Consider the following 14,731-nt stretch of genomic DNA (forward strand, 5'->3'; position numbering starts at 1 on the left):
TCAAAGACAGTTCAAGGCAAGCTTAGAAGCCCCACTGGCTGCCCCATGGCCAGGAGCAGAAGGGGGGAAATGCTCCTGTGATGGCCGAACCCCTCTATACTACACTAATCTATTCAGGATTTCTGAGAGACGGCAGGCTGATTTTCCTTTTAGCGCAGTGGTGTTTAGACTTTGGTCCTTTAGAAAACTGGAAGTCTGTAAGGCTGCTTTTGTATCAGACAAAGCACCTATTCTTCAGACAGTGATCTTTCTTGTCTAGTCACAGGACGACCAGGAGTTTTGGGTTTTGTTTTTTTTTTAAACCAAATACCTCTAAGCACCCCTTCGTAAAAGACAGTTATGTGTCCATCTTGGTATTTCTTATAAAAAATGTGGCCAGTTAAGGTTTTAAATGGGCTGATGACGCAAACTGAACAGAAGAGAGATGCAAACTGCAAAAGGATGGCAGAATTAAAACAGTGTGTGCAAACAAAGGGAGATTTGTTACCAAATATACAGCTACAGAATTAAATATGGGATGGAGGATTGGGCTGTAAGGACTAAAATGAGCAGCTTCACCCATAAGATTAAACAGATTTATCTTCACATCATCTCCCTAGTGCTAGCCTAGTATTATTTTCCTACATCCAAAAGTAGTGTGGGATCTGGAGCGGAGAGGTCCAGGAAAGGACCTCTGTCTAAAGACATCACCAGCATATGAGAAGGTTTACAAACACCTGTAATTAGACGAAACTGAAGAACAAACCCACATCTGTTCTTGATGAATGCAAGATTTACATTCTTCCCTATGTGTATAAATAAAATAGGAAATTTTAAAGTGAAGTGGTTGCCATATCTCTCTCCCCACCCCCTTGCTTCCTCCTCATTGCAGGGGGGTGAAGACTCTCCCCTATACCCTCTCTTTATGTTATAAGCAGATCTGTTGCCAATACACGTGTGCATCTGAAGTCAGCAGGATAGCTTTAGAAGTCAGCTTGTTAATTACTGCTGTAGGCTAGGAAGTCCCTTTCCTAATGACCAGCCAAGTGAAGAACTCACCGCCAGTGGGGAGGGAGTGCCCCTGCTCAGGACTCTGAGCCACCTGACACAGCCAAGTCCCTTTATGCTGTCTTTTCATGATGGGAAAGAGAACATGGTTAACATGTCAGACTTCCCCCAGGCTTCTTTGCCACTAATCTTTTTTAGTACAGAAAGGATTAGTTTGCTAGTATTATACAATGTTTATCCAGTATTTTGCTCCCTAAGAACAGACAGGTAGCCCTGTACAGAAATCAAGACTAGGATGTACATGGGATTCTTTTAAAAAAGAAAGCATGTCCAGAGACAATACTGCTGTGGATAGTGAAACACTATACTGACACAGCTGTCTCTATCCCAATATCTAGATAGAAGTGTATTAAAAAAAACACATAGCTATGGAATTTAAAGTCAGATCGTACATACAAGCAATTGCCAATCCGTATACAATCATATAGTGTTATTGTAGCCACGTTGGTCCCAGGAAATTAGAGAGACAAAGGTGGGTGAAGGAATATCTTACTGGATCAACTGCTGTTGGTAAGAGACATAAGCTTTCAAGGTTACACAAAGCTCTGATATTAAATCTCCCATCTTGTCTCTCTAACCTAGATGATTGGCTCTCCTGAGCTGTTTTGAGCAACCCGTAAAATTATACATTTTAAACATTATATAATCTTCATTTTTATCTGAAAAATATTAAAGAACTCAAAGCCATCTTTAAAAAAAAAGGTAAAGACATACCTGTACTATAGCAGGTCTTTGATCAGTAGATGCAACTGAATTTGTTGCTTGAGATACTGTTTTCAGAGGAGGAGTTACTACTTTTTTTACTAAATGGGTGCCAGTGTTCTTTAAAATAGAAAGAGAACATTTAAGATACAGGAGGCATAAAATAGTAGTTAGGCTAATTAATAAAGGTACAAACATTTACCTAAACTAGTACTTACTCTTGCCCAATGCAAAACATTTTTTAAAAGGCATTAATTTAATCCAACAATTTTAAAATGAATTTGGGGAGGAGTGTGCAGGTGTAAATAAACCTATTTAACTATCAATGTTATAACAAGGTAAGCAGATACAGTACAGTAAACAAAATAGTTTGGGCATGTTTGCTGATTAGTACAGAACTAGTCAAACAGTGACCATGTCACGAAGAGAATCACTCAGGTTACTCTTCATTTTGACATGTCCATATTTGTGTGGTTCATACATTAAGGCTAAAATTCTATGTATTTTCAGATCTACACAGAATCACAGAAATGTAGCACTGGGTGGGGTCAACTAGTCCAGCCCCATGTGCTGAGGCAGGATGAAGTATATCTAGACCATCAATGATAGCAGTTTGTCTAACCTGTTCCTAAAAACCTCCAGTGATATGGGTGCAACATCCACCCTTGGAAGCCTATACCAGTGCTTAATTCATTATCCTTATAGTTAAAAAGCTTTTCCTAATATCTAACCTAAACCTTCCTTGCTGAAGATTAAACCCATTACTTCTTGTCCCACCTTCAACGGACATGGAGAACAACTGACCACAGTCCCCTTTATAACAGCCTTATCAGATCCTCGGTCTTCTTAAGACTAAACATGCCCAGTTTTTGAAACCTTTCCTCATAGGACAGGTTTTTGACACCTTCTTTCATTTTTGTGGCTCTCCTCTGGACTCTCTCCAGTTTGTCCACATTTTTCTTGAAGTGCAGCACCCAAAGCTGTACACAGTACTCCAGCTGAAGCATCACTAGTGCCAAACAGAGCGGGACAGTTACCTCCCATGTCTTACATAACACTGTTGTTGACACATCCCAAAAGATCAGCCTTTCACAATTGCATCATGTTGTTTCATATATGCAATTTGTGATCCACTATAATTCCTGGAACTTCTTAGCAGTACTACCACCTACCTAGTTATTTCCCCATTTTGTACTTGTGCATTGGATTTTTCCTTCCTAAATGTAGTCCTTTTCACTTGTCTTTATTGAATTTCACCCTGTTGGTCTCAGATCAGTTCTCCAGTTTGTCAAGGTCATTTTGAATTCTAATCCCGTCCTCCACAGTGCTTGCAACCCCTCCTAGTTAGGTGTCATCTGCAAGTTTCATAAGCACATTCTCCACTACATCATTCAAGTCATTAAAGAAAATATTGATTAGTACCTGACACAGAACAGACCCTACTCTGTACACCCCCCCACTTAGAGTAGCTATCAGTGGTTTGCTGTCAGAGTCTAGGGTCTTTCAAACAGTTGCGTACACTCCATATAGTAATTTCATCTAGTCCCCATTTCCCTAGGTTGCATAGAAGAATGTCACGTGGGACTGTGTCCAACGTCTTCCTAAAATCAAGATATACCACATCCAAAGCTTCCCCCCTTAACCACTAAACTAATAACTCGGTCCAAGGAAGGTGCCTAAAGATCAGCCTCCAAGTTCAGCACTTCTGAAATTCAGGGCACCTACCTCGGTGCTTAAATATGGGGTTTAAGTCTTAGAAAAACTTAGTTTTATCAACTAATCAAGTTTTTTTTTTTTTTTTAAAAAAACCACATGCAAACCTTGTATCATTTACTTTTTTATTTTATTAATTTTAGATAGCGAATGGTGAGTCTTCTCCAATTTGAAGGTACTGCCACAGTAACTTAGCTGCAAACACTGCAAGGGATGTTAAAATCAAAATATAACTACTTAGCATGTATATAGTGCTTCCAGAAGCAAGTGCTTCACAAACATTAAAAGGGTTTCCTTTCTCTTTTTTAAATTCCAGGGTTGGGTTTTTGTTGTTTTGTTTTGAAGACATAGTAAGTGTGTCTAGAATACATAGCAATGCCCCTCTGTTTGTATTGCAGAAACACCTACAAGCGCCATTGTGCTAGGCACTGTACACACACAACAAGATGGCTCTCTGCCAGAGAGTTTATAAGCTAAATAGGAGGAACAAGTAGCAGATCAGGGAGGAGCATATAAACTAGTAACTGCACAATTAACAATTTCAAAACAGTTTTGTTCTCAAAACCAGCATTCGAGCTAATTACAGAGGCCATTACACTGGTTAAGAGGGACAATGTGTGAGAACAGCAAGACTGAAATCCACTGTTGGAGACTATTTGCTAGCTATGCTATAAAAATTATAACCCTAGGAGGTTTTACAGAATTTCATTGGAAGAGTTTTCACGTTCAATACTAATTTAAGTAATATGTCTATTGAAAGGAAAAGGAAACCAGTATCAATGCTAGTTTAGTTACAATTAAACATTAAATTGTTTTAAAATTTTGTTATAAAAGTCTTCTCATCACGTGAGCTATGCAATCTAGAGCAAAGTAGCAGAGTAAGTTTTAAATAGGCTTTGCACAACCAGATTTTTATTTTTAATTTCAACTAATAGATATTTTTAAAATTTTTCATTCATCGATTTAAATTTTCACAGTTGCAGGAAGTTATGGGGTAGAGAAGTCAGGTAATAAGGGGTCAGGAAGTTATTTAATGACAGACACATATTCCAAAATGGAAAACTTTATAAACCATTAAGACATAGTCATCACCACATCAAAATATACAAAATAAATATTCTTAAATCAAACTCTAAAATGAGAACAGAATTTTTTTTTACTTTGCCTATCTGTAAATTCTGATGATTATTGATAGAAATATTTTAGTCAGTTTGTTCGTGTAAGGGGAAACTGACGTTTACTGATAAAAATCTAAATTGGCCAAGCCTAGTTTTTAAAGTATGAAAGCAAAATACACAGGGACATTCGTTCTTATGAAAAACTGACTTTCAAACAATGTTTAATGAATCTTCTACAAGTCTTGCAAATACTACATTATAAATACATCACATTAAGAAACATAATACGGTACAGCTATTGCAAAATCAAGCTGCTTGAAGAAGTTTTACCTGTACAGTACATATTCTGACTGAGGGTGTGCTGGTAGGTATTGATGGTCTTGCACCTGTGTTATTTTGTGACTGGCTCTGTGCTCGAGCTATTGCTTGTTGAGATACTAACATTAATTGACCACTGTTACTTCTGATAAGAACTGTACCTGTTGGCAAGAAAAAGGAACAGACTGTTAAGAGGAATTACTGCATTGAAGAGTACCCAAGGAATTTTTAAAAATTATATTACATGCAAAGAACTGAGCTAATGTGATATCAATATCCCCACAAAGTGTGTCAGAATAAGGAAATGCAAGGGCTAAGGTTCAAAGAGCAGTCTTAACTTGACTGTCTTGCACTTTATGTATGTTTCTTGACGGCAATATTATTTAATTATTAGAGTCACAGCAACATTCAACAAATAGCAATACTGAGCTACACATTTAATACACCACATATTACATTTTGATTTTAGTTACACAAAATTGGATTTTTTGCTTTTCCAATGATAATTGGTTTTGTTTGCTTGTTTTTTTTAAAGAAATATGAAGAAAATCCAGAGCGGATTGGTTGGCAGCACTTGCTTGTGCAACTATCTGACTTGGAGAGCTTAAGAACTCTTCTAGATTTGTTTGCACTTAATTCCCTGAACCAACAAGTGTACCATTAAACATAGATGAACATAAGTGTGCCCTTACAGATTAGAGGAAGTTTGCAATGGAAACTGAAATATGTAGGCAAACTGATATTTATTAGAAAGCAATTGTCGCTTCCAATAAGAGCCAGCCATTGGCCGAAGACCTCTTCAAAATGGGTTTAAAATTTTTTTAAACAGAAACAGATTTTATTTAGACATTCAGGAAAAAGACATCCTACTTTCTTTGCCCCTTTCCTGTCTCTGAGTTGTCTTTTTACCTATACATTTCTTTCCCTGTAACAACTCCCAATATCCAAAACCTTTTCTTAAAAAGAACATTAAAATTTTACTCAAGGTATCTTTAATAATGAAGTCTTTCCCAGAGCTTTCCATAGTAGTGAAAGATCAGTAAGCATATGAAACAACTCAACCAAGCATGCGGCGAGTCTACATTTGTTACATAATACAAACCAGAACCGCTCAACATGATACTTTTTGCTTGAGGTACTTCACACTCTCTAGCCCCTGTACTTTTAAACAAGATTGTAGTTCAAGTCTGCTACACTATAGTTGTATTTCTCTAGCACCTATTCCACGCTCAAGGCATCTTCCAATCTAGTATTAGTTCTCAGGATGTGCAAAACCACAAAACAAACCCAGTCAGGGTCTACGGTTTCTTCAACTGACAGCTATTGCACATACAAGGGGAAGTCTACACAACAGCTGGGAGATGTAATTTCCAACACAGGTAGATGTGTGTTAGTGCCTAAATACAGCAGTGTGGCTGTGACAACTTGGATGGTGACTCAGGTTAGCCAACCAAGTATAATCCTGCCAGACCCCCACATATGTACTCAGGAGGTATAATTCCTAGCATGGGTAGTCATATGTATGGTAGCTCTCCTTGAGCTAGCACTTGAAAATAAGTGCGCCCGCTGCATCTCAGGCTAGCCACCTACCTGCTTACCCAACATATCCATATTGAGCCATGGTTTGCAATACTAACAGACTATTATCTTTTGGCAAACTGGAGCCGGTTGATCTTCCAGGCCCTGCTCCTTCAAACACTTATGCACATGCCTAACATCACTTACATGACCAGTCCCATTGACTTCAATTGGACTACTCACATGAGTAATGCTAAGCAAATGCATAAGTGTTTGCAGGATTGGGGCCCAAATGTGATGTTCACTAAAGCCTATTTCATCATTAGTGAAGTTATTTATACACAAGTTTCCATGAGAAGGAAAAATATCCGATAAGCAGTCAATTACAGTTAATCATTCTGCTGGTATTAAAGATGTCCGAATAGATGGAGGAAATTCACTGTTGCTGCATATATTCACTTTGGTATATTTACATTTGGAAGACATTAAAGGGACACAGTCAGATCAGTTTTGGCCCAGACTTAAAACTCCATATTACAAAATCTAAAGACATTTTGAGATGGATATTTTTTTCCTTCTAACATACTTTTAACATTCCAAAGGAAAGAAGGCTTTTGGTTTCTTCAAACAAAATATTTGGTTATCGTGTCTGCAACCTTAACTTTGGGCTTGTCTTCACTACTGGGGTAAGTTGACCTAAGTTACATTACCTCAGCTATGTGAATAACTTAGCTGGCGTCTACATAGCTTAGGTCGACTTATCCCAGTGTCTTCACTGCCCTGAGCTGATGGGAGACTGTCTCTGGTCAATTTCCCTTACTCTTCTCAAAGAGCTGGAGTAACGGGGTTGATCGGAGAGTGCTCTGCCATCGATTTAGCAGCTCTTCACTAGACCTGCTAAATAGACCCCTGTTGCATGGATTGCAGCAGCGCTGTTCTCCCTGTAGTGGAGACTAGCCCTTTGTGCAATGCCAGAGAGGATGAGAAGTGACGTATGTCCACACTAGCACTTTTGTCAGTATAAATTACGACGCTCTGAGGGGTGTTTTTTCACACCCGAGTGACTTAAGTTACACCGACAGAAGCACCGGTGTGCACAGCGCTATGTCAGCAGGAAACATTCTCCTGCCGACATAGCTACCGCTGCTCATGGAGGTGGTTTTATTATGCTGATGGGAGAGCTCTCTCCTGTCAATACAGAGCCGCTATACAAGCGATCTTACAGCATCACAGATGTATTGGTACAGCTGTGCCATTATAAGCTTGATAGTGTAGACATGGCCTTAGTCTCATACACTTCTCTCAGGATGGACAACTTAAGATAAACAGTCAAAATTTTAAAGTGCTTAAGTTTAATAAATTTGGGTATTCTGTCACATAATTTTTAAAATGTGCGCTTTAATCTAACTCTCAGAAATTGCCAGAAATAACTTAGCTCAGTTTATTACAGATTTTTGTCAATACTTTTAGTCTTGATTACATTAAGACCTGCTAAAACTCAAACACAGTGTCTGGAAGAGTCCACTCTATCACCAAGTTACCTAAATTCACCACTGGGCTGTTTAGTTCAACTTGGCTTAAGTGACAGCAATTTCCACCAAAAGCGCACAACCAAGGGAAGTTCTTAAAGTGCAATCCATAAACATATCTTTCTTTAAAACGCAAAGCTGGTAAAAACCATTATATATTGGACCATGACACCCCAGTATCACCATCTGTGAGGAAGATTAAAATATTGAATGCCTTTCTATACAGTAAAAGAAAAGGTCTTGTCTACATGGTACACTCGGGAAAGTTAAGCACCTTTAATTAATTCATCTTAAGTGCATTAGTTGAAGCACTTTGAGAGCATCTACACAGGGATTTTTTTTCAGAAGTAAATTGGCCTTAGCTCACTATCACTTAATCCAAGAATCTGCACAGGGGTTTAAATGCACTTAACTTCACACTTTTAGGCCATGTCTACACTAGCAAGCTTACAGCAGCACAGCTGTACTGATACAGGTGTGCCTCTAAGATCGCTCATGTAGCCGCTCTATGCTGATGAGAGAGAGCTCTCCCATCAACATTATAAAACCACCTAAATGAGTGGCAAAAACTATGATGGCAGAAGAACATCTGCCGACAATAGTGCTGTGCACATGAGCACTAATGCCAGTCAAACTTATGCTGCTCAGGGGTGTTTTTTCCCCAGCTCCCTGAGCAATGTGAGTTTTGCTGACATAAGTGGAAGTGTAGACGTGGCCTTACTCTTAACTTTCCTGAAGTTATGTCTACGCCACAGATGCTACAGCAAACAGGCGTGCTGCTTTAATGCCCTAGCAAAGAAGCTTTCTGCATCAATAGAAGGCTTTTTCCATTGATGGGATTAGTTCACCTCACTGTGAAGCGGTTGCTAGGTCAATAGAAGAATTCTTCTGTCAGCCTAGCTGTGTCTACATGTGGGCTTAGGTCAACCTAACCACAGTGCTCAGGGCAGGAAATTTTTCACAGGCCTGACTGACATAGCTAGGTCGATCTAACTTTTACGTACAATACAGGCCTGAGTGTCCCTGTGTATCTTAGTTATCACATTTACACTTGTCAAGGAAAATAGTCACTCTTTGGATATTTTGAATACTGACTATTTAAACAAAATGATTTCTTTAAAAACACTTTTCCTTGCCACAAGAGCCTAAGACCCAATACTTAGAAAATGAAAAAGCAGTCTGCTACAAAATAAATCATTCAGAATTTCTTCAGTGAAGTGTGAATTCAACCCAACTGTCCTAACAGAACAGGAATTACTGCAGCTTAACTTTCAAAGCAAGACCATTTAAATTTATTCCAATAGAAGACCTGCATTTTTGTTAGTTAGAAGTTTGTTGCCAACTCTATTAATATTCACTTTCCAATCAAATTCATCTGATTGAAATGCGGAAGAAGGCAGAGAGATTTTTAAAAAGACTTTCATATCTCAGACCAATAAGTGAATGTGTCTAAACATAATAGCAAATACACTTATATTTTAAAACATTAAAGTCACTCTCTTCCTCCTTCACTTACATAATCTTACCAAGATTTGGATTTTGCGCATCTCTTGTGATACGTGCTACAATAGAGTGGGGAACATTTCTGAGTAAAATAGAACTGATTTCCATAGAATGATGAAGACAACATATGAGAAAACAGCTACTTGTTTACCTTCATTGAAAGAATGAGTTGGGTAGGAGAAATGTGGGATGGAATTTTCAGAGACGCCTAAGAAAGTTAGGGGCTCAAATACGATTGAAAGTCAATAGGGTTTGGGCCCCTAACTCCTTTGAAAATCCCAGCTATCATTATTTTCTCGGAGTCCTCAGGCTGTAAACACCCAAATGAGTAAGGAATAGCTTAAGGCATTACAAACAGCGTATTAATATGTTGAAAGTTAGCAAAAACAAAGATAGGACAATTTCCCTGATATTTAGCCTACAAATACTGAAGCCTCTTCAGCTATGAAAAAAGGTTAAAAGTAAACAAAAGCCCTGATCACTTATACTGTTTAAAACTGTACTGGATAAAGGCAGGACATGCTAAGATATCTTAAAGGGAAAGGAAATTAACTCAAAAGCTGCAAATTACATCTGAAAGAGACCTAACGTTTATATGACTTGAATAAAAGTTTTGAAGCTATGGGCTGTATGATTTCCTACACAACACAGGTTAAGGTTTATATTTTGTCTTATAAGGACACTGCTGACTAAGTAAAATACATTAATCAGGGCTTGAACAGATGCTTACTATGGATGCTGATACCGAAGATGGGAAGGGATATCACAGCAAGCCCCAAACCAACATATTAGGGAGAAGCTCAATAGGGGATGCTGCTATTCAGACTGCACTATCTCTGTACCCTAGTCAGGTACCAGAATGGTGCCAAATACAGAAAAAGTAAATAAATGTAAAACTTCTAAGGAAGAGCCCATTTCTCTACTCACACTATGACCTAACTTTGGGGAAGGGAGTTCTCAATTACTCTCCTCCCCGATAGCCCTTTTTAGGGGTCCTCCCCACTTGTGAATAGCTCCTGTGTTTGCATCTGCTGTTGCTTAGTTTTACTCTGCTGCTTAGGAAAACTAACAATTTCCCTACAACCCAGCTGCGAAATGGACCTATCTTGTTCATTTCACTAGCAGCAGTGGCCAGATTATGAGGAGAGACTGGGGGGCAACCAGGATTAGGCCTGATCTACATTGGAGATCAGTCCCAATTACAGCCATTAGTTTAGCTGCCCTAGCGTAGCTGCCTAGCAAAACTGCTACAGACAGTGAGGTACATCTATGCAGCTTATCAGTTTCCAGTAGGGGTAAAATGCACTGATGAAAATTGTTGCTTATACTAGCTTTGACTGTCTACACTAGGGTTCTGAACCCGAGCTGGCCACACTGACTGACTATCCAGCATAGGCAGAGACAAGATGAGGGGGTGGATAAGGGAGGTCCTCAAGGTAGGGTACAGGAAGTCAACCAAGCTAATTTTATACTTTAGAACACCTTGCAGTAACGGACGTATGTTAAGGATTAACAACGTCTCATGCACAGATCTTCTTTTTAGGCACATACTAAGTGCTAAAGCTGTTAATGTTTGGACAGCAAGATAGGTTTCATGTACTGCCTTTTCTAGCAAGTTTCAAAGAAACAAGTGAGGCCAAAAGCACATCAGTGGAAACAATCATCATACTTAGAGGTGCCCAAGATTGTGGTGTACTATTCAATGCGAGTACGGCTACCAGAATTAGGCCCTTAAACAACAGTGTGTTGGTATAGATTTTTCATCTGAGTATTACATTTTCACTTTTCTTATGAAGTGATAGTAGTTTGCCTAATCGTCATATGAAAGTTATTTTCATTATGTTACTATTTAGAGGCATGTTTATACCCAAATTTCACAGAAGTCTTACATTTCTTATCAGAAAAGATGGTAATTGTTCAAGTTTTAAGCAACACTAACTTAGTGAGGAACAGTCTTTGGTCATAACCAATAAAGTAACTGTTTTACCTTAGAAACAAAGAATATTGTGGCTCAGAGCCTATCAATGTAATTGGTGTTACCATTCAAACCTTAACTGATGGCATTGTGTTTCCATTGACATTTGAAATTTACTAAGCCACAATTTAATATGAAAATTTGTCTTGAGGAAAATGACTACGCTTTGGTTCACATTTGCCTGTTCTATATAACAGAAAGGTGAAGGGTGTTTGGGCCTAACTTTTCACGTCTCTCTGGGCAGAGACTGTATTTGAAGAGTGCCACAGAACCTATTTTGCTCTGCTTTGGAGCCAAGCCTTTGAATAGCTCAGACAGCTTTTTGTCAGCACTTCTGCATCCCAACTCTTGTAGAACCTTGATAGATTTGCTGGCTTGAAAGCTGAATAATTGAAGTCTCAAGTAATACTGTCTGGACCATTTCTCCTCAGTCAATTGTGAGAGATTTATTCACCTGAGCCCAAGTACTCCTGGGACCTTAGTTGCTGCTGAGGGAGTCAGACTCCTTGAACTGCTGTTAGATTACTATTGGCTGAGCTGGCTGCTGGTAAGTAAAGTTGCCACATCTTCAATTTCAAAGAAACTGCTGCTCCATGAAGCATGTAATTCACACGCCACACCCCGTTCTTCTTTCTGCTGTGTATTACTCGGTATAGTTTATATCCGCTTTAATCTAATTGCTTTGAATAGCAAGTCAACTGTGTGGCACATTCACACAGCACTATATATAGCTACACTACAATATAGATACTGTAATGCTCCCCCTAGCCCCAGGACAGATCTTTTCTATTTGTACAGCTTGGACATTTCAATGGATAGAACAAAGAAAGTGACTCAAAGTTTTTGAAGATGTGTCAGGAGAGGGACTCTATTCTCCCCAGCACACTATACAGTTTTAGATAGTTACGTAGCTCTAGTTAGCATCTTTAAAGACACCAGACAAGATAAAGCAATTTTACTGTAGCATATGCTAAGAGCTTTGTCAAGTGAAAACTTAAGGGAGCCCACATGCTAGTAGACAACTGCTTTGTCTTGACCAGGATTTTTGAAGATGCTAACTAGATTGAGCTAGGTGACTCAATCTAACATTATGCTTTTAAATCCTAGTCTAGACAAAGCTTAAGGGCTTCTCTTCCTGGGAAAATTGTTCCAGAATGAAGTGTTCTTATTTGCATTGAATGCCCAATTGGGAGCTATGGTGAAATAGCTTATTCCAGTCATTTTCCCCATGTAGATAAGCCCCTATATAGAGCACTGACTGGGGCTTAATTTGGGCTAATAAAATGTTAGAGGTGTTTATAAATTCTGAACGCTAAACAGTGAATTAGGTTTGGGGTTATTTTTTAAACAGAGCCCTTGGTTTTACTCAGTTACTTGGCAAACACTAAAATCCGTTCATTCTAAAGTTGAAAGTTTATTGATTAAACACAAGAAATTAAAACAAGCCTTTTAACTGAAACTATGGTTGAGTGATTATGCAAAACAAACCTAAATCAAAACCTTTGAAGATTATCTCCTTTTGGGAGAAAAATATTAGTGTCATTTCCAAATCAACCTTTTCATCCATTCAGCCCTGATGCATAAAGGGTATTTATTTCTCCTGTTTCTAATAAACATGGTGGAGGAAATATGGCTTTTACCGATGTCTTTGGAACACTGGATGGTAGGCTGGTCACAAATGGATGCTTTGGCTGGCAAATTGATCGTGGCACCTGTTGCTTGGACCCTGGACCACTTTTCCAATCAGGGACATCTGATTGGGTCTTTTCTTATTAGAGAGGGCAAGGTCGCACTATGCTGATGCAATGCAACTGATTTTAGGGTTTGGAGAAAAGCCAAGAGGATTGGAAGAAAAATAGTGGGGAAGAAAGTAACATGAAAGGGAGGCAAAACAGGATCTTATGTGCCTCCTCAATGCTAGCAACTAGGTATCTCCACAGATGGGCTGAGGACAGGGTGTCATGATGATATTCAGCACTCAAAGGTAACAGCTTCTTAAACAAGAGCAAGGCCAGCTGGGTGGCCTTCCTCCTGGAAGATGGTCTCAGTCTGGTCTCCTCCTTCTAGCTTTGGGTTAGGGAAGATGAGATGAGACAAGGTGGGATGGTGGGGGTGGGAGAGGAAATGAGAGAGAAAAGACAATTTTCCCAAAGTCTCTCTAAGAAATCACCGGGGGATGGGGGGGAGAATGGGCAGGGCTGGAGCACTGACAGAAAAAAAAACTAGCAGGTGCTTAGCACCCACCAGCAGCCATGCTCCCCCCAGCACCTCCTGCCCACCAGTGGCTGCCAATCAACTCCTCCACCTCCTCCCAGCACCTCCTGCCCACTGCGATCAGCTGTTCTGCAGCATGTACTGGTGCTGAGGGGGTAGGGGGAGGAGCGGGGCAGGGCACGCTTGGGGGAGGGGATGGAAAGAGGCAGGTCGGGGATGGGATGAGTTGGGGCAAGAACCTGGGGCTGAGCGGAGGTTGAGCACCCCCTGGAACAATTGGAAGCTGGTGCCTGTGCAAAACTATAACCCTAGTTGAACCCAAAAAGTAAAGGTTAGTCAGTGGAGACTATGGGGTATCTGATATAATTATTTCTAATTAACTAAATGGCAGGTGCCATTTAGCATCAGTTTAATTCTCCATGGACTTCAGGTGAAGTGCTAAGTAAAGTACATTGGATGACAGACTCACTAGTTATCTAGTCCCAAGGTCAGAGAAGGATTATTCCAAACAGGAAAGTCAACCTCCTGACCAAGTGCAATTCAGGTATGTCTACCCTGCAATGCAAATCCAAGGTTAGTAGAACTCGGGTTAGCAGAGCCTGGGTTCGTTAATCTAGAGGGCTTGAGCATTTATACTCATCTGTAACCCCAGTTTAGGAATGCTGAATTTAGGGTCCCAACCTGGGGCTACATTATGCGGGCCTAAGTGCAACTACCCATATCCCAGACATCCTAGTGCTCTCCCAAAAGGAGGCTACTCCAGTCCTTTGTTCATGGTGCAATGTGGGAAAATTTGACTGCCCACCAAACTTGACTGTCCAGAGGGCAAAGAAAGTCATCCCATGGGACTGTGGAATACTTTTGGCGGATTCCAGAGCACAAGCCCAGTGAGGCTGTGACTACACTGCAAAACAATAGGGCTTGAACCCTGGGTCCTGGCTTGTTTCAGGCTTGGACCCTCCAAACTGTGAGGTCCTGAGATCCTGGGTCCAAATCCAGGATTAGTACAATTTGTGTGTGTAGATTGAAGGGTGATTAGGCTTGAGCCTCAATTCAAACCCTGGGTTTACACTGGACTGTGAACATAGCACTTC

The 14,731-nt window shown here is 39.8% G+C and overlaps 1 protein-coding gene across 1 annotated transcript in view; it reads right to left on the bottom strand.

Annotated features, from left to right (window-relative positions):
- TAF4B (TATA-box binding protein associated factor 4b) overlaps positions 1-14,731 on the bottom strand; it is a 120,878-nt gene that overhangs the window by 88,922 nt on the left and 17,225 nt on the right. The window contains exons 2-3 of the mRNA XM_077809043.1: positions 4,911-5,059; positions 1,762-1,869 (exon numbers count right to left, since the gene is read on the bottom strand). Coding sequence (XP_077665169.1) covers positions 1,762-1,869; positions 4,911-5,059 — 257 coding nt within the window. The remainder of the gene's footprint in view (positions 1-1,761; positions 1,870-4,910; positions 5,060-14,731) is intronic.

This window comes from Eretmochelys imbricata, chromosome 2 (assembly GCF_965152235.1).
Source record: "Eretmochelys imbricata isolate rEreImb1 chromosome 2, rEreImb1.hap1, whole genome shotgun sequence".
Classification (NCBI taxonomy): Eukaryota; Metazoa; Chordata; order Testudines; family Cheloniidae; genus Eretmochelys; species Eretmochelys imbricata.